Source organism: Mytilus galloprovincialis, chromosome 6 (genome assembly GCF_965363235.1).
Source record: "Mytilus galloprovincialis chromosome 6, xbMytGall1.hap1.1, whole genome shotgun sequence".
Lineage (NCBI taxonomy): Eukaryota > Metazoa > Mollusca > Bivalvia > Mytilida > Mytilidae > Mytilus > Mytilus galloprovincialis.
In genome coordinates, this window is record NC_134843.1 from 15,527,922 (window position 1) to 15,555,006 (window position 27,085).

Here is a 27,085-nt window from a genome sequence, read left to right on the forward strand (position 1 = left end):
TGATAACTTTTTTTACCAAAAAAGTCCAAATGACTGACATAGACTAGCTTGTATTTGAAAATGAATTAAAAATCTAATTACGAATTTCTCATTTGGGATGTGGGAGCTAGGCTCTCAGGTCTTCAGCTCTAAAACCTTACTTACAGTCTGTCCGAGATAAACGTATAGGATAATTCATTATAAAAAAAATCTTTTCAAGCAGCAACTCATAAGTGCCATATTATCTAAAAGGTTACCATGCATTTTACTCAGATGCAGATTAAATCATAAAATATGTGTAGTTCAAGAAACAATTTCCTTGAATAATAACTTTTGTTTGTCGCCACATTTAAATTCTGTGAAGCAAATGATCATTTCATCAAGTCCGTCAATTAGTGAACTGACTTAAATTGGTCATTCTGGAATCTCAACCCAAAAACATTTTGTCTACATGATTTTCAATGTTCAAGGGAGACAACTACCATTGTAGAAAATTGTGGGATAATTTTTATTTTGTATTAAAACTTTTTACTGTTTCAACCATGCAAAAACTTTAGTTGTAAACTATTCTATTTAATTGTTTTTTGTTACAAAGGTTACATTTTGTGGAAGCTGACTATTTTTTTATCATCTTTTTTTAAAGTTTAAAAAAAAAAGTCCTTAATATATCTCTTTTTGGAAAAGGTCCATTAAAATGTATAGGATTTTCTGAATAAATTATTGTGAAACTAATTGTTGGGCATCTTGATAACTTACAAAAAAAAACACTGGATTATTATTAACTTTACATTTTCAAAATGAGAAAATTCTAGTTCCCAAAGTGTGGTTTTTAGACAGTTATAAATATAAAAATAAGAAGATGTAGTATGATTGCCAATGATAATACACACAACCAGAGATCAAATGATGTTGAGGTTAAGTTTATTCTATGTAGAATTCAGTGGATAAAGTCAGTTCCTGTTTGATTAGAATAATATGAAAAACATATCATTAATAAAAACCAAACCACAACTGCAAGGATTGTTAATAAATAGGAATTCACAAAATAACAAACCTCCTAAAGCAAAAGACTGTCGTCCTATGAAAACGAATGTTTTAATGACAAACATTGCAATCAATATGGAAATCAAATCATATGTTATTTATACCTCTTTGATCAGAGAATACATATCTCAGGATTTTATGTACTTATAAATTATTGGGATTTCTACACATTGATATCGTAAAATATCAGCCAAGAGCCACAAAGCTGAACATTGTGTAGAGTGGCTGATATTTTACTATATCTTTACGTAGAAAATCCAATTTTCTGTTTATCGTTCTATGACCGGTCTTTTTCCCCTCCTGAAGACAGTTTTACACTTGAAGAAAGCAAGCTTGATAATTTCCTCACACATTGTGACGTCGCTGTTAATGTCTGTCTCAAAGCCATGATATGAGAATTACTAAGCAACTGAGCAGGGTAATATCGACGTAGGAAGGACGTCAATCATAAGTATAGGAATATATTTCTTATGAAAATATGGTAATATTAAAAATGAACCAGGATTATGTTACCAATACATCTTATTCGTAAACAGAGCTCTCTCTCATAGCAGCATATTATGTGTATAGAATATTGTGTAACCAAGAATACCACTAGATGCTTCAAATGCTGGAATTGCACACTTTCGATATGAAATGTAACAACCATGTGCAAATATACTGCATATGCCATAAACAACTCAAACATAACATGTGCATACCATTGACCGGTGTTGTACAATAATAAACAAAGCTAAAAACAAAAAATAATTGTCATGTGACCAAAAGGTCTGTGTTCTGAACCACCATGGTATATAAACGACCACAAAACAATGGTTAATACCTCGACAATAGGGTTTAACATGGTATTGTCTCATGCCTCCTTTAGTAACATATACAATGTTGGAGTGGTGGTGTTCTGTAACATAATATAATGTCAAGGTCAGAGTGCTTTATTCATTGTTATTGACTAATTGATTATTACCTTCTTGACACCACTTCAAATCATAATGAATTGTTTCTAATAAAGGAGTAAATGTAATATTCTAAACAAATCAACAATATGTCAACACTATTTTATCATATTCATTCTTATAATATCAGGGGTTTTTTTTAATGCTTTTTTGGCATATAAATTTTGAGAAAAATTTATGGGAAAAACTTAAAAGGGGAAAACTTTTTTTTCCCCCTGAAAATGGTGTTTGGTTTCCTTTGTTTTGAAACTTACTGTGTGTTTTGGTCTTTGGATAGACCACTAATCTCCAGTATATAAATCCTGCTACGAGTCCCATAATGATAACAACACACACTACAATTCCAATGATAAGTCCAAGTTTGGCATCACTATCGTCATCCTATAAAACAAAACAAAAACATTACAAAATTTTAATTTATGTTGTTTATTCCAAACACAAAATACTGTCAATTTATGGTTGGTTTAAATTAAATCCAATTTCAAGTCATTCATGCTGAATGCAAGAACCTGAAACACTTGAAAAGTAAAACTTCATTTGCTGTATCTCTTTATTGAGAACTGTGGTTTACACACACATGAAACATTTCTATTCATATTGAACTGCAGTGGTGGATGCAGGAATTTTCGAAAGGGGGGGGGGGGGGGGGGGGTGCTAGCCCAGGGCAAAGGGGGGGTGCAGGGGGGGTGCAAACATATGTCCCGATTCAAATGCATTGATCGGCCAAAATAAAGGGGGGGTGCGGACCCCCGGAACCCCCCCTCTGGATCCGCCACTGAACTGTGCACTGCTACTTTGAAAATGTATCAGCTTTAAATCTTGCTAAACCTCGACTAAATTTTCTGCAAGTAGTTATTTCTATTCTATTACATCAAGAGCACTTAAACAAATATTGAATTTGAATAAATCAGGTGAATCTTCCGTTTATAATATAACCAAAGCCATTCAGATGAAGCTGATTTAACATGTAATCTTCATAACAACATCTAACATTGCTAAGTAGATCTTGATTGATTTATAGGTCATTGGGCCAGTAGCAAAAATGTTTATCTTCTACTTAAGACTTACGGTTTCTCCACAGTTGACTCCATAGTATTGTACATTATCAATGGTCAAGTATGTAGACAGGGTGAATGTCTGGCCATTGTAGGTGAAGGTATTTCCAGAGGAGATTGCAGTGCAAGCATCATCAATAATAGACTGTACGGTTGTAGTATTTCCAGTCACAGTAACAGTAATAACAACACTTCCTAAAAACAAAGTGTTACACTTGTATATCTATGTATTAAATTATGAAAAAAATATACATCATATCAAACTGTAATAACAGTCCCCTCAAATTACAAACTGTAAACAGGGAAATTAATGTGCAGTGTTTATCATCAAATTTCATATAACTATATCATATATTATATCAACAACAGTTACCCTAGGTGGCTTACCGTAAACATGGAAATTATAGTGCAGGGGTTATTTTATTAATCTTCACTTGATAAATAATTTTTCCCCATTGTCAGATTTGCTCTAAATGCTTTGGTTTCAGAGTTATAAGCCAAAATCTACATTTTACCCCTATGTTCTATTTTTAGCCATTGCGGCCATCTTGGTTGGTTTGCCAGGTCACCCGACACATTTTTAAACTAGATACTCCAATGATGATTGTGACCAAGTTTGGTTAAATTTGGCCGAGTAGTTTCAGAGGAGAAGATTTTTGTAAAAGTTAACCAAGACGACTACAACAGACGACACCAATGGACGACGCGGACGGACGACGAACGCCAAGTGATGAGAAAAGCTCAATTGGCCCTTTGGGCCAGGTGAGCTAAAAATGAATTCTTGTAATATAATGCTTGTTTAAACAAATCAATGTTCAATGAGTTTCTGATTGTCTTGGTTTAAGCAGTCAAACAAACTTTTGATATTAGCAGAATGAAATATTTCAAAATGAAGAACATTATAAAATCTGGTACCTCATTCTCCAATCAAAAGTCAACTCCAATGTGTCACTGAAACCTGCTTGCATTAAGTACTAATAGTATAAAGATATTTTATAATACTCAATAGGTTCTTTGCATTGTCCGGGGGATACTCTGATGTTGTCAAATTCCAATTGTTAATTGTCCAAGTGTCTTAGATTTAAATTGACTACTAACCTTCTGACAGAACCATATCTTTAGCCCTAATGTAGGAACTCTTTGATGTCAAGAATTCGTTTACGACAGATGCTCCAAAAGATTGAGTTCCATATGTTGAGAAGTCCTCGTTGACTTTTATTTTCATTTCTTTACTGGTATCTTCCACAACATCATTATACTCTGACGGTATAACTTCTACAAACTCTTCCACTTCAAATGAATATCCTGCTGGGTTAGATTCTACGGTAAATTTGATGACGGCCATTCCAGGTTGATCAAATCGGAGGTCATTGAGTGATACTTGGCCAGTAGCAGGGTCAAATGATCCAACGGTTGTTCCTGCCAGAGCACCTCCATATCCAAAAGATGTTGGTGCAGACATTGAAGCTGTTACCTGCCACAAATGACCCTACAATACAAATAGATGTATAGTTTCCTGTGGTATTCACAAGGGGGTGGGATGTATCAAAGATTTAATAAAGTTGTGACCATACATTTTTCATAGCAAAATCATAACCCATCCACACATTACTCGGTTATCAAACATACAATCTGTGACATCTGTGAAAATTCATATGAATTAGGCAAATATAGTATTTAGAAAATTATATCAGAAGATGAAAACTTATGACTCATTTTAAATGTACAGTGCAAACTGTGTAATCCGACACACTGGGGGACAAGAAAAAAATATTGAATCAAGCAGGGTGTCGGAATACTCAGGTTTTTTCTACAAGGATAGGCAAATTTTGGGACCATGAAAATGTGTTGGTTAAAGCAAGATGTTGGAATACTCAGGTGGTCGATTAATCAGGTTACACTGTATTCCCTTCTTGAAATTCCACCCCATTCATATAGTTGACACAATTTAGGAGTGACCTAGCAACACATCTATGTATACTTCCTTATAAGTAAAGCAAACTTTTTCATAATTCATTTTTCATGATTTTCATGTATATATTGACAATTCTTTATTTAATACATAAGTATAGAAAGATTAAATAATTATCAATTAAAATTAACATTTTTATATACAAGAATAGAAAGATTAAAAAAGATTTACCATAAGAAGACGCAAGAACAACATATAAAAGAAGAGAAATATTTACCTTCCAATCAATATCTGATACAACAATATTAGTTGTGCTATCTTTAATGTCCAGGGTGACAGTGGTCAGATCATTGGCAAAGATATTTCCTGACTTGAAAACTACTCCAGCCTTTAGTCCTCTCTGTGTTACAGTCAATGGAGAAGATTCTACAGAGAATACAACCTCGGTTGGGTAAGAGAGAGTAAATTCCAAAACATAGCCACTTCCCTCATGGGATAGCATCAAATCGGTGAAATTAGCCCAGCCACCGACAAATGAAATATTTGTCGTTCCTGACAGTACTGCACTTGGGTTGCTGCCACTTCCTGCTTTCAATGATACACTCACTTGCCATGGGGCTATTGAGGCTCCCAAAAGGGTAATCTGATCTCCCTGTAAACATGAATTATATGATTTGTTACAATAATGTACACCATTGACAAGTAAATTTACCAAAGATTTCATTGACCAATTAGAAAATGTCTTTGAAGTATAAGAAAATAATTTAATCACTGTAAAAGATGTTTGAATAATTGAAAGGATAGTCTATAGTATATATATAAATTATGTATAATGTCTTTCAGTAGAGTATTCAAGGCATTACATCAATAGTAAGATGTTGTGAGTGTATGGCCTAATCTGATGGTCTATGGTCTTTTTACAGTCAGAAAGTAGCGTAATATGACCACATAGAGTTAATATGACCTTGCATTTTATGTAGTAATGATTTAATGTGGAAAATATGCCATAGATGTTAAATTAAATCAACATAATAAAAGGCAATTTTTAGTATGTCTATTATCAATACTTTTCATTTTCTAATTACATTTTTTGGGGCACTTTTTTTTATATAAGTTTGAACATTGGAATGTGTCCATAATAGTACCTTCTGCACATTTCCTAAACAAGTTTCAACAGTATACCTATCACATTAAAATAGACTTACAATAATATCTAACATATGAAGTTTAGGTTGTACACTGAATGGATTTCCTTCCGATGCAGGTTGGGCATGTTCCTTCATATGTAAAGTGTGTGGTATCTTGAGGACAGACACGTAATCGTCTCCGGCGGTGACAACATCGGCCCACGTAGGATCTGTGACGGGTGGCATGGCCTCTGCCACTGATACTCCATTTATTGTTATGTTAAGAATGTCAGACAAGTTACCAGACTAAAACAGAAGGCAAAAATGTGTTCCAACAATATCAAAAGCTGCTGGCACTAGAAATCTTTATGCAATAAAAAGAACTTTTTCGATTGTTTCAAACTATTTTCTCTTTGATATTTTCTATATTGTATTTTTCCCACTTTAATTGATAATTTAATTAACCAGAACATGTATTCAGTTTTTTATAAGATAATTAACTGGCATTTTGTTAGGTCTAAGCCTATTAAAATATATAATGTTAATTGACATAATTCTTAATTTCTGTGTCATTTGGTCTCTTGTTAAGAGTTGTTCAACTGGTAATCATACCACATCTTCTGTTTATATACACATTGTGTATCCTAAGCAAAGGAAAATACTATAATATCTAGCCTCACACATACATCTATGTATATATACCTGATAGCTATTGATAATTGTGACTGCCAACTGTTGTAAGTCACTGAATGTCAGTGTACTAACAGTTGTAGATGTAGTACAGTTTATATCGGAGCATGGCTGATTGCCAATTTCTACAGTATACACTGTATTTGGTCCTGTTGATCTCCTCCTACGACGTCGCTTATCTGCCCCTGTCTGTACATTCATTACACGGATTTTACTTGCTGGAACCTTCAAAAATAGAGCCAAATTGTTTACAAGATCATCGCCGAAAAATTGATCGACAGTCATAGATGGCACATTGAATCCTAGAACAATGACGGGATTAATCTTTATATCTACTACACCAGCTCCCCTCAAGATAATGTGTTGGTGTTTCCAATCATAGTCCAGATAGTTTGTTCCACAGGCATCTGTTGCTGGGTCGGGTATAAACTGATCCCAAGTTGTTGGAGCATTGAGTAACACTCTGTCTTCACTATCTTTGTATCCATTGGATGGTAAGACATATGCACCATCACAATAAATATCCAAACGATTTGGTACATTGTAATATGTTGCTATGCCTACAGCCTTGGTATTGTCTGAGTTTAACATTCTGTATCTCAGATGTTGTGGTGATGTACTGGTAAAATATACACTGTAGTTACGACCTGTGAAATAAAGGCATTAATAAGTACTTGTAAACTATACAGTGTAGTTACGACCTGTGAAATAAAGGCATTAATAAGTACTTGTAAACTATACACTATAGTTACGACCTGTGAAATAAGGGCATTAATAAGTACTTGTAAAATATACTAAATTTACTATAACGATTCAGTTTTTCAAAGGAATCATTCTGTGCACTTTTTTTACAGATAGAAAGAGAAAACAAATATTAGACTAGATATGTAATTTGTTTAATAAGAATACTGTGGATTCATTTATTTTTCTGGCTACCAATTTTCGTGGATTAAGGAAAATTTTCATTTTTCTGGATATTTGATTTTCTGGTATTCCAAAAGTCTGCATTCAATCATACAGCAAATTTGCAATTCCTTGAACATTTAAATTTGTGGTTTTTCCTGTACCCACAAAATCCATGAAAAATTGAAAACCAACTAATAACAATGAATCCACAGTAGTATTTCTCTACTTGTCACTTCATTTAAGTATACAATCAACAAAAGTCAATGTATAAAATAATACCTGTTGCCATGACAGAAGTAAAGGTAGACAGACGTTTCTGACAGGTATAACCTGAACACCATCCGTGATCCTGAGGTCCATTAATCAGATCCATAAAGCCATCCCCATTATCATTCCAGCCAAGGACTCCTACAGGTGACAATCGTCTGCTCTCTGTGTCTGCATCCATATTTTCTATTACGATTTGTTCATAGTTGTATCCAGTGCAAAAGTATGCCTGTGATTCTGATTTATATTGACATGTATCATCACGAATTATACCTAGAACAACAATAAACAACATAAATGTACATGTATCATCACAAATTATACCTAGAACAACAATAAACAACATAAATGTACATGTATCGTCACGAATTATACCAAGAACAACAATAAACAACATAAATGTACATGTATCGTCACGAATTATACCAAGAACAACAATAAACAACATAAATGTACATGTATCGTCACGAATTATACCAAGAACAACAATAAACAACATAAATGTACATGTATCGTCACGAATTATACCTAGAACAACAATAAACAACATAAATGTACATGTATCATCACAAATTATACCTAGAACAACAATAAACAACATAAATGTACATGTATCGTCACGAATTATACCAAGAACAACAATAAACAACATAAATGTACATGTATCATCATTAATTATAACAAGAATAATAGAAAAATAAAAAAATAAAGACTGAATACTATACTTTAAATTTTTAAACTCTCCCCAATAAGCTAATATTAGGCAAAAACTCAAAGCCATACACAGAAGAATTTTTGCATTTACATGTTTATTTAATTTCTTAGTTGTCTGATTGTTAAATATTGAAATAAGCAACTTGAGAAAATATTCAACAAAGAGAATGAACAAAATCATACCCTTATATTTGGCAAGAACATCTACATCTGCTTTAGTCCCATCGGGATAAGTGAGCATAGGCTTAGGAATACGATAGTCTCCGAGTCCATATCGTGCATCCCCATCCCACTGGTACTCTGCCTGTGAAAGAGCATCTCCTGCAGCACCAAGGAATGAACCATCAGAATCCTTAATCAGGGCTTTCCTATGTCCATCACAACTCATGTCTACACAATCAGCAGGGTTAGCTTTGCTAGAAACAAACAATTATTCCAATAATTCATATGTAACACTAAATGGAATAACATAAATATTACAACTTGATAGGTCCTTACTTTAAGAATAAATCGCAAAGTGTTTTAATTTTTATTTAAAAAAATTCCGTAAACAAATATACAATAACGAATAATAAATTGCAATAAGCAGTCAATTTGGTTCATTTTTTTTTTAAAGTTCCAAGTACAAAAAGTAAAATAATCCAATACAAATGCCCAACCTATGGTGAAATGAAAACAAATCTAGAGCTGGCATAATTATTTCTTAAATAACATAAAAAAGAGTCTATCACTTACTGAACATTTGGTCTGACCATGTAGAGTTTATTGTCAACATTGTACATATGAGATCTAGACATAAGCATTGGCAGAATAGCATCCTCCATCATAGGGTTAGAAGCTACAGCTGTATCCTGTCCACAGGTACTCTTAAAATTAGCAAAGGTAGTATCTACAAAATATCAAAATGTGACTAGTCATTCTTAAAATTAGCAAAGGTAGTATCTACAAAATATCAAAATGCGACTAGTCATTCTTAAAATTTGCAAAGGTAGTATCTACAAAATATCAAAATGCGACTAGTCATTCTTAAAATTTGCAAAGGTAGTATCTACAAACTATCAAAATGTGACTAGTCATTCTTAAAATTTGTAAGTAAAGGTAGTATCTACAAAATATCAACACACAACTAGTCATTCTTAAAATCAGTAAATAATAATAAAAAATATAAATTATAAATATAAGATCAAAGAAAGTTTTAAGCAAATGAAAATTCTTGTTTCATGATTTCCATATATCCTCTTTCTGTGTGAATCAAAGGATAATAGTCTATTACAAAATTAAGTTTAAAACAAATGAAAATTCTGTTGTAAACAATTTCAATAAATAATGTCATTTGATTTTTAAAGTGTCGAAGTAGATCAAATATGAGGGTAGTATTGCCCTTTACTGTCAGGCGCCAAACAGTCATTTTTGGCTACCATTAGCGTCATTCATCAAATTATCCTTATCGTGAGTAATTAGCTGTCTCAAATAGTTATCATTAACCTTATTTTCGGAAAAACTTGATTCGTCAAAATCATTTGATTTTTTTATCTTCTTAAAAAAGTCTATATTTTGTTGTCATGCACCAAAAATTACAGTTAATGTCAGTTGTCTTTTGTCTCAAATATAACTTTTCCAAAAAGTTTTACTAACCTATAACTTCCATTCTTCCTCCAAGGGACTGATATGCCATTTGATTATAAAATGGTTTAATAGTTGCAGCATTGCTTGCCTGACTGAAGTTGGGAGTACTGAGCCCAACTTTTCCTTTTCCGTTTACTCTCCAAGCTCGTCCAAATTTGCCCGAAATTTTGTAATTAGCATCGTTATAATCAATGACATCTGTGGCGCAGTCAAAAGCAGCTGTCTGCCCCACTATCAAATTGTTTTCAATCTTCATATAATTGTCCACAAAAATATGGTCCACAGCGCTTGCTCCATACACAAATGGGAAGATACCCACTCCATTCTCTAATACTGTGTTCTTCTTCACAACTACATCAAATATACTGAAATCGAAAAGTTCACTTTCACAATATTAAGCTTCCAAAATAGTAATGTATAAACAAAATTGATAAAGAAGTTTTATTAAGCCAAAAAAGAATTATGTTTGTTATTGCACTTGATTTTAAGTTTTAGGTATAAAAATATTTAGCAGAACACCAAATATTGCTTGATTCCTCAAATATTTGGTGGAGAGATGTTTTCATTTAAGAAATCTTAATGAAACAACAAGAATTTAATAAGATTTTGTAAGGAGGCTAAGATGTAGTTAATCATTTATGAAAATAAAATAAAGGGTTACTCTACAAATATAATAAAGAAGATGTGGTATGATTGGCGATGAGACAACTCTCCACAATAGACCAAAGGACACAAAAACAAACAACTACAGATCACTGTACGTCCTTCAACAATGAGCAAAGCCCATACCAGCCCATACCACATAGTCAAAGTTCTCTTATGCTAACAAATTCAAAAAGCCAGTAGATTTTGAAGGGGAGGCTGAGATGTAGTTAAATTATTTATAAAAATAAAAAAAAGGTTTACTCTACAAAGTTCTCTTATGCTATCAAATCCAAAAAGCCATTGAAGTCAAAGAATGAAATCAAGGTGGCTGACATGAACAGCCAATATCTTTGATTTTAATTAATTGATAAACGTAAAACTTCCCACAACTTTTTTGTTTTACATAAACATTTACCTGTTATGATATAGACCAAAATCCCAACATTTCCATACAGTGAAGTTGACCAACTGCACACAACTATGTGCAGTGTCAAAATTAGGATCGTCCATATCTGAAGGGAACACAGCGGTACCAATCAACCCTGTATGAATAGAGTTGTCTGTCCATGGCTCAGTTGTAGATGAACAGTCTTCTCCTAAACTATGTAATCCTGCACGTTCAAATGATGATATGGCATTGCCTTGGATAACAAGCTCAGAAGCACCAATAGCTTCTATCATACCTTTGTAATCAAAGTTGAAGCTCTCGTATCTTCCATTGTATGATCCTCTGAATAGACTGAGCGCCATCAAATTACGTCTTATTCTCGTGTCTGATGACCTAGTTTCAATACCTTAATGAAACAAGTATAAAAAAATAATTAAATTGCCATCTTCTAGTTCGTTATTTTGATTATTTTTTCTATGTTCTTTAAGTTGGTGAAATATTTTTGAAAAGGCTTTGATATTTAGATAAAATTAAAAGGATTACTTTTGATCATACTTTCAAATTATTTTTATATTCTTGTCTTTTATTTTTGCTAATGTGCTTTGTATATATGCCTTTTTGTGTTTCTCTTTAAATATATGATGTGGCTCTCGTCATTGTGTTATTCCATCCCCTAGAACCCCCCTCTGGATCCGCCACTGCAGGCCTTTGTTAGACTTGTATAATTTTTTATTTTATTTTCTTGTGTATAATTTCGGAGTTTAGTATGACGTCCATTATCACTGAACTAGTATACATATTTGTGCAGGGGCCATCTTTAGGACGCCACTGGGTGCGGGAGTTCTTGCTGCATTGCAGACCCATAGGTTGCCTTCGTCTGTTGTCTGCTCTATGGTCAGGTTGTTGTTTCTTTGACACATTCCCCATTTCCATTCTCAATTTTATACACTAAATTACAGTTTATACCATCTAATAATTTTCCTCACCTGGACCAACTGTTCTATAGATGACATTATCCTGTAACTCAAGACCATGTACACCATACACTCCAATAGCTGTACCATATACATGATGGAAGCTACACTTCTTCACATAGCATGGTTTTATGTCATTCAAAGTGCCGATATCCATGAAAGAAACGGCATGTCTGGGATCATGAGGTGCTGTAAAACCTTCTTGACCTCCACGATAAAATTCTACATTTGATATTCTGGCATATCCTGGAGAAAAAAATAAGAAAATGTTCATGATAAAAACCAGGCTTAACAGGTAAAATAAAAATCCTGTAATTGCATATCTGAATTCTCAAAAAAACCCAACTGTACATAAAAAAAATTCCAAAGTGAATACTTGGTATTATTTATCTGTCTTCAGTTGTAGAGACACGGTAATATTCAGTATAAAGTTCTTGTACAATTAAATTCAAGGTTAAATATTTTATATGATTTACCTGTGCAAGTTCTTGTAGAATATTTTAGAGTTGCAACTGGATAATTTTACAGTGTAAAAATATGTAAGGTAAACAGGAAGTTGTTGAGTGATGAATCTGAAAATGCATCACAGGGTAAAGCTGACTTATATAAAACTTGAGACAAAATTTCAGTAATCCTTATGACATAGTACCTCAGAAAGATGCGATGAAAAATATTCATGGGATGGACAGACATAAAACAGTATACCATCACTTTTTTAAAGTGGGGTATAAATATTCAAATATAATTTACCTGTGAAAGTTCTTGTAGCGTCAGCAGTAACACCAACAATGACACGTGCACCAAATGATTCTTTTTCTATATCAGCGTAGTCTTCCCCAATTATTCTAATGTTACGACCTGTTAACAAACCAACCTCTGCACCTATGCTGTAACTTTGTCCATTGGCAAAGCTTTCAGATGCAACTGAAATATAACATGTTGCAATTAACTTTTATATGATAAATGTTCCTGTTTCTAAAAAGGTTTGACTGTTTCCAAAAAAGTTTCTTATATCCCAGCACTGAAATTAATATACTTGTCATTATTACCCAGAATAAACAACTAATGATTTTTTTCTTAATCTAAATCAGTGTCTAACGTTGAAACCTGTAAGGATGTGCTTTGGAAAGTAAAAAGAACTTCTATTACATACAACCCTTAAGACCACAATTTACCATTTACCATACAAAATATTTTAAAATGTCAAGATGGTCATTTATTTTCCAAAAATTAAAATGCAAATAAAACTGCTCATAATGTCAACATATAGTTGTTCCTCCTAACAAAAATCTCTATGATATCTACTGTGTAAACAATACTATAGTTTCAGTAACTAATGTTATAGATAAAATTCTACTCAATGACAATTACCATATAGCTGGTTATTTTTGCTGATATAAATTCTGCCAATTTAAAACGGCACATGCAAAGGTATTGAAAAAAGTTTTGAATCCGCCAAAATATTTTGTATACCTTAATCAATTATAATCGAGGAAATTTTACACCCGCAAAAATGACCCCCTATATGGTGTTTTAATAATATCTACAACAGCATTTAGAAATTAACTTCTACATGCACAACATTTTTTTTTAATTTCTCATCATAAAAGCTATGAAGCGATCATTGATACTTAACAAAAAGTAAAATAACCAAAAAATACCTAACTCCATACAAAATTCAAAACGAAAAGTCTTCAATAAAATGGTAGAATCAAAAGCTGAAACACATCAAAATATGTAGTACTCTTAGACTTACCTATATGTTTATATGCCAAATTAGAAGTAAGTGTGATTGTCTTCTGATCACCAGCTATTGACTGAATAGTATGTTTCTCTGCTTCATTGACTTCATAGCCTGTTGCTGTAATAACAATATCATCCCCAGCAGACCAAGTTACTGTCTCAGAAAGGACTATTTGGTTAGATCCAGCTGATGCAGTTTGCTGAAGTCTGGTCCAGGTTTTACCCACATTTTTACCATGCAGATCCAGGCCTCCAAATACAGCTGAAATTTACAAACAATATTCTAATATTACACTGAATTATTTTTTTTTGGTTTAGCAGACCAACTTCATTTTTCCATACCATTAATTTTTAAAAATTCTTTAATCACTGTAAATGAATTTATCGCTATTTTGTGCATTTTTCCTTCGATCTTTTTTTGTGATAATTTTTCATATCATGCTACTCGCTTGAGATGGAAAATTATCGCTAGAAACTAAGCAGGCATGTGGTGTTGCTAACGAAATTGACATGAAATTGACAAGGTCGTCATAGGTAAAATAGCAATAAACAGATTATCATTGGTCATCTCAACTCGATTGCCTTTCTCGCTTTCGCCGTCCCAGCTCAAGCGAGAAAATCAATCTCGTTGAGATGATTAACGATAATCTATAATTACCATATTCTTTCTGTATGTTCTTACCATATAAAATTCAGAAAAGAAAAATATTGAACCACATAAAAAAGATTTTGTATATTAACAATACTTGCATTGAATAAAGACAACAATATCTACATAATGGTAACTGTAATATAGATTTTTTTCTTCACAAAATGACAAAAAAGGTATGAAACAAGAATGTGTCCTCAGTACACGAATGCCCCACTCGCACTATCATTTTCTATGTTCAGTGGACCGTGAAATTGGGATAAAATCTCTAATTTGGCATTAAAATTAGAAAGATCATATCATAGGGAACATGTGTACCAAGTTTGAAGTCGATTGGACTTCAACTTCATCAAAAACTACCTCGACCAAAAACTTTAACCTGAAGCGGGACAGACGGACGAACGAACGAACGGACGGACGAACGGACGGACGGACGAACGGACGCACAGACCAGAAAACATAATGCCCCTCTACTATCGTAGGTGGGGCATAAAAATCAACAACTCACCCATGGCTTTAGAACCAATATTTGGTCCTTCTGTCTTTGGCCAAACTGGTGTGGAATGATCTCCCCTTAATATAATTGTGGCTAAGCCCTCAAAAGGAGAGCTCTCTTGACATCCTATGATCAGTCGACCTCCTTGTATGTACAAGTACATTACATCAATGGTAAACTCTCTATCTTTAGTTGGTCCATGGCTCAATTCCAACACACCTTCTAACACTAATGAATCCAATTGAGGAATAGCTGTATCACCAACAACCCATGTATCTGTTAATTAGAAAATTTGGTTATAAAATATAGATGATGATCATTGCCAACCAAATCATGTTTGATAGAAACTATAGTTATAAACTGAGGAATAAAAATATCACCGACAAACCCATGTATCTAATAATTAGGTTATAAACTGAGGAATAGCTGTGTTACAGACAACCCATATGTATCTAAATAGAATCTTTGGTTATAAAATGAGAATAGATCTATCACCACCAACCAATGTATCTGTTAAATAGAATCTTTGGTTATAAAATGAGAATAGATGTATCACCACCAACCAATGTATCTGTTAAATAGAATCTTTGGTTATAAAATGAGAATAGATGTATCACCACCAACCAATGTATCTGTTAAATAGAATCTTTGGTTATAAAATGAGAATAGATCTATCACCACCAACCAATGTATCTGTTAAATAGAATCTTTGGTTATAAAATGAGAATAGATGTATCACCACCAACCAATGTATCTGTTAAATAGAATCTTTGGTTATAAAATGAGAATAGATGTATCACCACCAACCAATGTATCTGTTAAATAGAATCTTTGGTTATAAAATGAGAATAGATCTATCACCACCAACCAATGTATCTGTTAAATAGAATCTTTGGTTATAAAATGAGAATAGATGTATCACCACCAACCAATGTATCTGTTAAATAGAATCTTTGGTTATAAAATGAGAATAGATCTATCACCACCAACCAATGTATCTGTTAAATAGAATCTTTGGTTATAAAATGAGAATAGATCTATCACCACCAACCAATGTATCTGTTAAATAGAATCTTTGGTTATAAAATGAGAATAGATGTATCACCACCAACCAATGTATCTGTTAAATAGAATCTTTGGTTATAAAATGAGAATAGATCTATCACCACCAACCAATGTATCTGTTAAATAGAATCTTTGGTTATAAAATGAGAATAGATCTATCACCACCAACCAATGTATCTGTTAAATAGAATCTTTGGTTATAAAATGAGAATAGATCTATCACCACCAACCAATGTATCTGTTAAATAGAATCTTTGGTTATAAAATGAGAATAGATGTATCACCACCAACCAATGTATCTGTTAAATAGAATCTTTGGTTATAAAATGAGAATAGATGTATCACCACCAACCAATGTATCTGTTAAATAGAATCTTTGGTTATAAAATGAGAATAGATCTATCACCACCAACCAATGTATCTGTTAAATAGAATCTTTGGTTATAAAATGAGAATAGATGTATCACCACCAACCAATGTATCTGTTAAATAGAATCTTTGGTTATAAAATGAGAATAGATCTATCACCACCAACCAATGTATCTGTTAAATAGAATCTTTGGTTATAAAATGAGAATAGATCTATCACCACCAACCAATGTATCTGTTAAATAGAATCTTTGGTTATAAAATGAGAATAGATGTATCACCACCAACCAATGTATCTGTTAAATAGAATCTTTGGTTATAAAATGAGAATAGATCTATCACCACCAACCAATGTATCTGTTAAATAGAATCTTTGGTTATAAAATGAGAATAGATCTATCACCACCAACCAATGTATCTGTAAATTATGAAATTTGGTACTAATCCATATATCTGTTTAATAGAAACTATGAAATGGCTGCAATTCAAGATCTAACATTTTGAGCAAGACTTTTGGTCCAAATGATTTTCAGTCTTAATTTGAAAAAAAAAATCCTACTCGCTGTATAGATCTCCTAATTTATACTGGACTGAAAAATGTACATAATTAATGTCTCCATAGGAATTTGAATATGAAAACATAAACCAGAAAAATTTATGTCAATTACATTAGTATGGTTTACCTTTTTTGATTTTCAATTTCATATCTCCAGCCTTTGGTAGTCCATGAGTACCGCTACCAACATTACTGACATATCCATCAGCATCCACATCCCATATGGCGGTGTCGGACCATACTTGGGCATCTGACGGTCTTGTACATGTCGGTGGAATGGTATCAGGATCCGGTGGAGCAATACAGTCTTTAAAGTAACATTTGAATGAGTCTACATTCATTGGTCTGTCTACTGAGTTGACCGATGGGCTTGGTGATGATCTTTTTCTTTGTAATTTTCCAGCAACTAACATAATAAAATGTAAGAATATTGCAAATGAATTGAAAAAGAAATTCAAATATAGTTACATCAATGGATTTTACCATCCAAATAATGGGCTTGGAGAACATCTTACTTAATAAAAAATGTTGGAAGCCTGAAATCTTAAATCAAAATAAGTAATAGGTCTGTTGATATACAATGGATTATATACTGTTAATTCAGAAATTATTGCATGCATTTATTGTTGCTATTTTGTCAAATTAGACTCAATTTTACGATTTTGAGAAACATTCTGTTTAGTTCATATAAAATAAAATATTTCAAAATGCGAGTTTAAATTATTGCGTTTACAACTCTGTCGCATTTATCGCAATAATAAAAACCTCACAATAAATTCTGAATTTTCAGTACATCATTAAATAATGAGTTTGAACAAAACAAAAGTCAATCTTGAATATCAGCCAATAGAAGTCTCTATTTGATAAGCCAGAGGAGCAAGAAGGGGCTTTGCCAGAGGAGCAAGAAGGGGCTTTATTCATCTTCATACTACTAAAACAACTAATTTTCACGATTTTATGCGAGTAGAAAAATAACACGAATATAAATCTTCGAGGATATATAAAACTTGGGATCTTTCCTTATTAAACTAAATCAAGTAAATTTGAAGATCATGAAATTAAATCGTTGTGAAATGGAATGAAAAGGAAATTTAACGGGAAATAAAGTATCCAGGAAAATAAGTAGGTTTACAGTATAAAATACTCATCAACATATCATCATCATACATCTAAAATGAATACTTACCCATAAAGCAAAAATGGTTGGTTGTATTGTCAAAGTACCAATCTCCATGCTTATTTCTACTTAAATCTAATGCTGATGTTGACATATTTTGTCCAGCAGCAGAACCTTGCCAATAAAATTTGTCTGGTTTTTGGTCTAATAAGTGACAAACTTCTACATAATCACTGGCATCCTGAAAAAAAAACCCATTTAAACAATGAAAATTTCTTCCTAAATTCTGTATAAATCAAATCTAGTTTTTATATGTTTTTTTATTTTCCTGTCAATATTAATGTTACCATAACACAACATTACTTTTGCATATAACTTTATACAGCTTGCCTTCACTAAATCAAGTATAATTGTTATTCAAATTAAATCCCAATACTGTGGATTCATTATTATTCGTTGGATATCAATTTTCATGGGTTTCGTTGGTACAGGTGAACTAAGAATACAAATGTTCAATGAAAAACAAAATTTCTGTAGGCTTTGTATGCAGAGATTTGCAAAACATGAAATCATTTTATAAAAATCAAGGTTTAAAATTGATACTAAAAGATGGAAGAGCATTATATAACTACTTAAGGTAACAAAATAAGCTAAAAATATTTTAAGATTTTTTTTTAAATGGCTGAAAAGAGATGATTTAGATTTTATCCTTACATTTGAATTATTTGGGTCTAATTTTTAAAGAAAAGAATCTGTGAAAAATTTTGGTAAGTGAACTTTTATGAGCTTTTTAAGTCTTATGTGAATATAAAAATTGGTGTTATGGAGCAAAATATTTTACCTTGTATTGTAAACCTAACCTTAAGTAGATTCTTAAGTACCATGAAAGAAGGCCCTATATTACTGCTGTGGTGAAATTATTCAAGTCATGAATTTAAAGACCCACAACTAATATAAAAGTTAGAAAACAATATAAGAATTAACTTACATTAAACTCATAGAAAACTCCTGTATAACTGATGTTCGTAACATGGGCAGCATTTTCAAATGCAACTTTATGAGTTTCACCTCCAATGAGAAGGAAGACCCATCCATCTTTGTGAGTTATACGCTTGTCCTTATAGTATCCTCTCTGTGTACCATACTGGTTTGTGATCATCACATCTTTACCCTCTAATGATGCTGGGGAAATACCATTGAAAGACATCCTATGGAATTTAACTCCTGGGGGACAACTACTGGCTGGTAAAGCCATTGTAAATCCATTGGATATAGATGAACAACTGAAATGGAAATAACACTTGTCTTCAGTTCTACCAATATGCATTCTTGCAAAGACAAAACTCTTAACTTAACTATTTTTATAATTTCTGCAGTAATGTCATAGCCCTTCCCTTATCAGTTTTCTCCATATCAAATTTCTATCAATTAAATGATTTGTTAATTGCCTTTGTTGTGTAGTTACTGTCTCTACATTATTGTTTTCAAGAATAAGTATCAACTAATTATTTTTTTCATTGTTAAAGGGCAATAACTGCTATAAGAATAGACTGACACTTTGGAGAATAATTTTTTCTTCATCAGAACTTGACTGAGTGTTTTACAAATTACAGGTTAATAAACCTAACAATAAAAGAATGTATCAAGTCTTTTTTCAAAATGTAATGGAAGTGCTAATTCGTCAACATGTATATATCAAAAGGACAAAATAATTCAAAGACTACATGTTATAAATGGAATGAGCTTCATTTGTGAGAATATATACCTCTTTTTTTATTTTGTTATAATTACGAATTATCCTGATTAAAATATGTCCGGTACAAAGAAACCAACACTAACTGTTATACTGTAAATTCAGAAATAATTGCGAGGATTTTATAAATGCTAATAATGCAACTGGGTGAGTATTGCAATTATAAGAACTCACATTTTGATATATATGTATGGAGATTTTCTTTAAATCGCAAAAATCAATCTTGCAATTTAATTCATTTAGAAAAAATCTCTCGCAATAATTTGTGAATTTACGGTACTACAAAATATTTTTTCGACCAGCTATTTCCTGGCATTGAATTATCACACCCCTTACCTTGATGGCAAATGTGTCATGGTTGGTACAATTGAACTGCCTGCTGCCTGTCCAGAGAATGTCCCGTCCAAATCAACCATCACTCCTTCATGTAGCCAATCAAATCGTACTCTGTGACTACTGGAAGCAGCGTCATATGCTATATTTTTGAAATGATATGTAAAACCTCCACAGTACAAAGAACATGTTCCATCAATTTTAGTATAGGTAAAGGCTTGGCATGAATTTTGATCAAAATTATAAAATGACACACCAGAAACAATCAATCCATTCCCATAAGGCAGAACAATTCCTCCAACTGTACAACCTGTGCCTGACCAATCAGGCTGTTTATCAAGATACTGGCTTCTACCAACAATGACTGAATCTTTGATAGCATGACCATTAGTCTCATCAAACTGGGGGGTTTCAACTAATGTCTTGCCTTCATAACCAGCTTTCTCATTATGTACTGATACAAAACCAACCATCTGAGCAGCGCCAATATTAACAAATTCTGCACCTTTTTCACAGTTCCAAACAGTAAGAGTATTAAAGACTGCCACTGTCATTGCTGAAGATGATGAGCATGAGCCATCCACCCTTGGGAAATAATCATGGAAAATCCATATTCCAAACCATCCTTGAGAATGAACTGTGTTATTTTGGAAAACACCAAGTGGCACATGTTTGGGACAGACGTTGGGATCAAATGAAGGTCCATCAGGGTGGTCATGCATTCTATACCAGAAACCAAAATGTGTTCCTCCAGCGGCAGTATTGTGTTGAACTGTATTGTTAGGATTGGTTACCCAGTAGGCAGCGGGAGTGATGTCATCGTTTAGAAGACTTGTACTTGCAATGACCTTCACTGCAAGGTTATACTGGAATGTGTTACCTGTCTCAACGCCATCTTCTAAGAAAAATGCTCCACCCATGATGTTATAAATCACAGTGCGCTCTACGACTAGACCGTGTGTGCCGTGCACATTTACAGCACGATTAAACGTGTCATGTATACCACAGCCGCTGACGTATGATTTTGTTGTTATGCCAAGAAGATGGAAGTGAATTGGATAACGTCCAAGTCTGAAAGCTTGACCAGCATGGGAGACTTCAATGTGAGATATTCTAGCTACAGCCAAATCTTTGTTTTTTTCCGCTGGATTGATCATTATATGGCCACCAAACTGGTCAGTTCCTTGCTCATCCCCCATTCTCCCCTGGAAACAGGTCTGTGTTGCAAATTCACCTAAAGACGAAAAAAAGTATAAAAATATACAGAGGAGATATATACGGTTTGCAAAACCCATTTCAACTTTAAAGTACATTCACAAATTTACTAGTCGTTAAAAGGGTTGAAAGTAATGTTCTATTTATATTTTAATGCAAATGGAGGAATGAAGCAGTCAAACATAAACTCAAACATGACTCTTATTTCATTACAAGAATCAAAACAATTACAATTATACATTTACAAAGATTCTGAATATGATAAATTCATTTTATATTATATATATATATATATATATATATTGTTTTAATAACTCCATGTACAAATCAGTTATAAGTAAACCACCCAAAAAATTGTCATCCACAAATAAAAAACTCTTTAATTTATTCAGATCAGGGGCAGATGCAGGGGTTTCCGAAGAAGCAAAGGATTCCCCTTTTGGCAGAATATTGTTATTTTAGTATATATGAACTGTTGCTCTTACTTCCTCTCTAACAATTCTGAATCAAATGTTGTAAAAGAGGGGCTAAAGATACCAGAGGGACAGCCAAACTCAAAGATCGGGAAAAAAACCTGACAATGCCATGGCCAAAAAAGAAAAAGACAAACAGACATATAATAGTATGCAAGACATAACATAGAAAACTAAAGACTAAGCAACAGGAACCTCACAAAAAACTTGGGTGATCTCAGGTGCTCTGGATATTTAAGCAGATCCTGCTCCACATGTGGCACCCGTCATGTTGCTCATATTATCAGAATTATATCTTACCTGTGTTGAATCCATCTGGGCATGCTTTAATATCAACCTCAAACTGGACATCACTTGACCCTTGAAATTTAACATTATGTGACAGAAGACCCACTTCACCACGTAGTTCTACAGTAGTACTACCAAACGTTTCACTTTCGGCCACATGTTTGTGGGCTAGGGCTGAATCTAAGGTCAAGGTTTGTCCAGAAATAGCAGTAATGGTTCTATAATAGAAACAAAAACATTGGTTTTCAGTTATTTCAATTATGGAAATTATGTAACTATCCACCTAAGACCTAATGAAGTAGACACAACTATAGGTCACTGTATGGTGATCAACATTGTTAAAATATTAGACCTAATGAAGTAGACACAACTATTGGTCACTGTATGGTGATCAACATTGTTAAAATATTAGACCTAATGAAGTAGACACAACTATAGGTCACTGTATGGTGATCAACATTGTTAAAATATTCATGCATAAAAAAAAACAACAATGTTTTGAATTTGAATATGAAAATATTCTTTTCAATTTTTACTATACTTTAAATTAAACAGTGATTTCAATGTGTAAATAGCCGTTGGTTAATTATTTTAGCAAGAATTTAAACATGTAATGTCATTGGTGTAAGTTCAAGTTTAAATGCATAGATGAATAGTAAGTTGCATGGTTAGATTTAAATTAGTGTGAATTTATTTTCGCAATATAATACCTACCCTGAAATTTGTGAATATAAATACACCACGTAAATATATAAAATAACTATATCTTACTTTGTTTCAGATTGGCTCTGTGAGTGTCTGTGTCCAGTTGTTGGTAAGACAATTTGACTTCCTACAGGCCAGTTAACAGCTGCCATTATGGTTATTGTTGTGTCTCCAGCATTGGCTGTCTGGGCAAGATGTGTCCAAGTAACTGGTGTTGGTATACCTGAAAGAAAACAAGTGAATCTGAGATATCTGCTCACTAAATGATACCCTCACTCTAACTGTCCAAGTAACTGGTGTTGGAATACCTACGAAAAAGCAAGTGAATTTGAGATATCTGCTCACTAAATGATACCCCCACCCTAACTGTCCAAGTAACAGGTGTTGGAATACCTAAGAAAAAACAAGTGAATTTGAGAGTGACTGCTCACTAATGATACCCCTGCCACTTAAAGTATCGATGAAAGTATAATGTAAACAGAAACTTGTTGAGTGATGAATCTCAGAACGCATCACACGGTAAAACTGACTCATATAAACCCTGAAATCCTTGAATGTAGTTCCTGAGAAAGATGCAAAGAAAAGTATTCTTTGGGTGAACTGACCCACTGATTGACAGACGGACTGACTGACAGATGGACAGACAGAGGTAAATCAGTATACGCTTACTATTATAAAGCCGGGGGAAGAAAAACAAAAGCTCAGAATAAAAAATAATGCCTTAAAAAATGTGCGAACCATTTTGTAGTGTTTTTTGCTCTTTGGTTGGGTTGTTGTCTCTGACACATTCCCCATTTCCATTTTCCATTTTACTTTTTGCTGCATAAGAATTCAGACATTTGAGTTGAGAATTTCTAACACATGAACTATTGATGTCCTATAGCAATGATTTTCCTTTGTGACGTCAAAGTATGGTGGACAAATAGTGATATGGTGTAGTATAACTTTATAAATTATGTATTGTGGAAAAAAAAAATATTTCCAAAACAAAAAATACTATTGGTTTAAGTCACCATATAAATTTTGAACTCACCATGGAGATCCAGTGTTCCCTCTCTAACTGCCAGAACTTTGCTTCCATATATAGGAAGTTCCTGACTCCTAAAAGCTCCATGAAGTCTAATTATAGCATTACTCTGAAAGGGTTTATCTTCTGTTCCAACCTGAAAGTTATAATGTGATTTTTTTAATCTAAAATAGCAAAACACCATCAGAAAAAAGAAAGAAAGATAGATATCTTCAAGACCAAAAGTTCATTTGTTAAAAAAAATGTTTTTTTCATATTTACAAAATTAACCAAAATTGTTCCTTCTTTTGACATTTGGCATTTGACAACTGCATCAATCTACAATTCATCAAAGAATTTGATATATGCAATCTTTCATCTTTTACATTGACAGGAAAAAAGGATATGAACACTGGCATTCTGTGGAGAGTTTTCTCATTGGCAACCATACCACATCTTCTTTTTATATATATGCAATGTTCTAAATTACTGTATAAATGTTTACTGACCTGGAGAGCTCCACCATTGGTGATTAATATATATTCGGAATTCAATTCAATATCTTTTTCATCAAATATCAATTTTCCTCCTGTAATTTAAATATTGCATGTGATTATACAAATAATAGTAATGGTGCATATACAGTATATGTACATTAGCTGAAAATATCAACTTTATTACAAACCCAATGTTATGGTAGTCAGATTTGATTGGCTTACATTTTGCATGATTTTTTTATCTGACAACATAAAGTTCTTTATTAATACAAGCTGTGTCTGTTATATAAAACAGATAATGAAATAAAATCATGGCTACCTCAAAAATAACTTTTTCGTCTGTATTTATAGCATACAGAGAGCCAAAAAATATCTCGTCTTAAAAATACAACTAAGAAACTCTATTAAAATTTATAGTTCTCAAAAGTTAAAAATCCTATTTCTAAAAATCATAGAGTTAATGGAAGGAGAAAAGAATCTTGAAATATTTAGATTTCTTTTCTTTTTCTATGTTTAATATCAGAACAAACATATAAAATATTTTGCTTGTTAGATAAAATGTTAATTGGTTAAAAGATCATTTGTCACAGATCAAAGTTCCCAGTACTAACCTTGTAACACTAGTGTCTTTATTTTAGGTGTGGTTTGATCCAGTAAAAAGATCATTTGTCACAGATCAAAGTTCCCAGTACTAACCTTGTAACACTAGTGTCTTTATTTTAGGTGTGGTTTGATCCAGTAAAAAGATCATTTGTCACAGATCAAAGTTCCCAGTACTAACCTTGTAACACTAGTGTCTTTATTTTAGGTGTGGTTTGATCCAGTAAAAAGATCATTTGTCACAGATCAAAGTTCCCAGTACTAACCTTGTAACACTAGTGTCTTTATTTTAGGTGTGGTTTGATCCAGTAAAAAGATCATTTGTCACAGATCAAAGTTCCCAGTACTAACCTTGTAACACTAGTGTCTTTATTTTAGGTGTGGTTTGATCCAGTAAAAAGATCATTTGTCACAGATCAAAGTTCCCAGTACTAACCTTGTAACACTAGTGTCTTTATTTTAGGTGTGGTTTGATCCAGTAAAAAGATCATTTGTCACAGATCAAAGTTCCCAGTACTAACCTTGTAACACTAGTGTCTTTATTTTAGGTGTGGTTTGATCCAGTAAAAAGATCATTTGTCACAGATCAAAGTTCCCAGTACTAACCTTGTAACACTAGTGTCTTTATTTTAGGTGTGGTTTGATCCAGTAAAAAGATCATTTGTCACAGATCAAAGTTCCCAGTACTAACCTTGTAACACTAGTGTCTTTATTTTAGGTGTGGTTTGATCCAGTAAAAAGATCATTTGTCACAGATCAAAGTTCCCAGTACTAACCTTGTAACACTAGTGTCTTTAATTTAGGTGTGGTTTGATCCAGTAAAATTGTCATTCCAGCTGGAATAACAACTATTTCTCCTTCTGCAGGAGGATTCTTTCCACCCCAGGAGTTTGTAGATGACCATGCCCAAACATAGCTAAAGGCTGCTTCAACCTATAAAAGAATTCTACCTGTTACTCACGGATATGTAAAAATCACTGGTGTTTGAGTTTATAATTTGTCAACTTTGTATTTGTCAAATAGAAAATATTGATATTTTTGGATAATATGACTGATGACACAAGATTAACTTCATATAACGGTATAACAATAATGTATAACATGACATAAGATTAACTTCATATAACGGTATAACAATAATGTATAAACTTGAATACATGACAGGAAATTACTGAAGAGTCATATCAAAAAGTTTCAGATATATTTCAAGTTTGTAGACAACCTTTTAAAACTGTGATCTTATTTTCAATGCAGCATCTGAACAAACACAAACAGATTTAGGGGTAGTGAGCTGGGAGTTATTTTTTGGCTCAGTGTTCACTGTGATTTTGAGATTAAGAACAGCAATAAAAGTGCTGTTTCTTTGTTTTTTGTACGTTTTGTGGCAGAGTCATATTGTGTATTTACTGATTTAGTATTATGGATGGATACCCCTTATCCTTTGTTTTTCTATTACCTTTCATGCAATTTCTTGTCCCTAACATATAGTTAAACTTGAGCATGTTAATAAAATAAATATACCTGTCTTGCATTTCCTCCACCATTGATCTGTAGTTCAACTTGAGCATCAGTAGATCCAGAATTTCTTGCCCCTGTTACGCAGACAACCTTTGAATCTGCAACAGTTTGTACAACACAAGCAACTCCACCAATATTGACTGTTACATCTGATGTAGAACTTCTGAAATTCAATTTCAATTCATACTTAAATTTTCAATCAGATTCCAGTTTTCTCATATTTATAACCCTATCCAAACTACTAAAATAAGTTCTGACCTAGAGAGAAAAAAGTGTTCTTTGGCTTGTGATGTGAATATATTGTAAGAAGTTTTGCATTATAATACTGGAATTGGTTTCAAACAAAAACTTTCATTTATGATCAATCATAAGTCATGAACAATCAGTATTATGACTTATGATAAATCTTAGTCCTAAGTACT

General features: G+C 32.8%; 1 protein-coding gene across 1 annotated transcript in view; it reads right to left on the reverse strand.

Annotated features, from left to right (window-relative positions):
• The window catches only part of LOC143078517 (fibrocystin-L-like), a 66,268-nt gene that overhangs the window by 1,800 nt on the left and 37,383 nt on the right, over positions 1 to 27,085 (reverse strand). The window contains exons 36-60 of the mRNA XM_076253379.1: positions 26,667 to 26,826; positions 25,922 to 26,078; positions 24,558 to 24,637; positions 24,076 to 24,205; positions 23,109 to 23,265; positions 22,350 to 22,555; positions 20,365 to 21,595; positions 19,264 to 19,558; positions 18,345 to 18,516; positions 17,286 to 17,564; positions 15,181 to 15,444; positions 14,037 to 14,285; positions 13,031 to 13,204; positions 12,293 to 12,526; positions 11,334 to 11,712; positions 10,283 to 10,638; positions 9,383 to 9,536; positions 8,831 to 9,063; positions 7,946 to 8,206; positions 6,773 to 7,407; positions 6,149 to 6,376; positions 5,221 to 5,595; positions 4,130 to 4,520; positions 3,045 to 3,226; positions 2,231 to 2,357 (exon numbers count right to left, since the gene is read on the reverse strand). Of these exons, the coding sequence (XP_076109494.1) occupies positions 2,231 to 2,357; positions 3,045 to 3,226; positions 4,130 to 4,520; positions 5,221 to 5,595; positions 6,149 to 6,376; positions 6,773 to 7,407; positions 7,946 to 8,206; positions 8,831 to 9,063; positions 9,383 to 9,536; positions 10,283 to 10,638; positions 11,334 to 11,712; positions 12,293 to 12,526; positions 13,031 to 13,204; positions 14,037 to 14,285; positions 15,181 to 15,444; positions 17,286 to 17,564; positions 18,345 to 18,516; positions 19,264 to 19,558; positions 20,365 to 21,595; positions 22,350 to 22,555; positions 23,109 to 23,265; positions 24,076 to 24,205; positions 24,558 to 24,637; positions 25,922 to 26,078; positions 26,667 to 26,826 (7,109 nt within the window). The remainder of the gene's footprint in view (positions 1 to 2,230; positions 2,358 to 3,044; positions 3,227 to 4,129; positions 4,521 to 5,220; positions 5,596 to 6,148; positions 6,377 to 6,772; positions 7,408 to 7,945; positions 8,207 to 8,830; positions 9,064 to 9,382; positions 9,537 to 10,282; positions 10,639 to 11,333; positions 11,713 to 12,292; positions 12,527 to 13,030; positions 13,205 to 14,036; positions 14,286 to 15,180; positions 15,445 to 17,285; positions 17,565 to 18,344; positions 18,517 to 19,263; positions 19,559 to 20,364; positions 21,596 to 22,349; positions 22,556 to 23,108; positions 23,266 to 24,075; positions 24,206 to 24,557; positions 24,638 to 25,921; positions 26,079 to 26,666; positions 26,827 to 27,085) is intronic.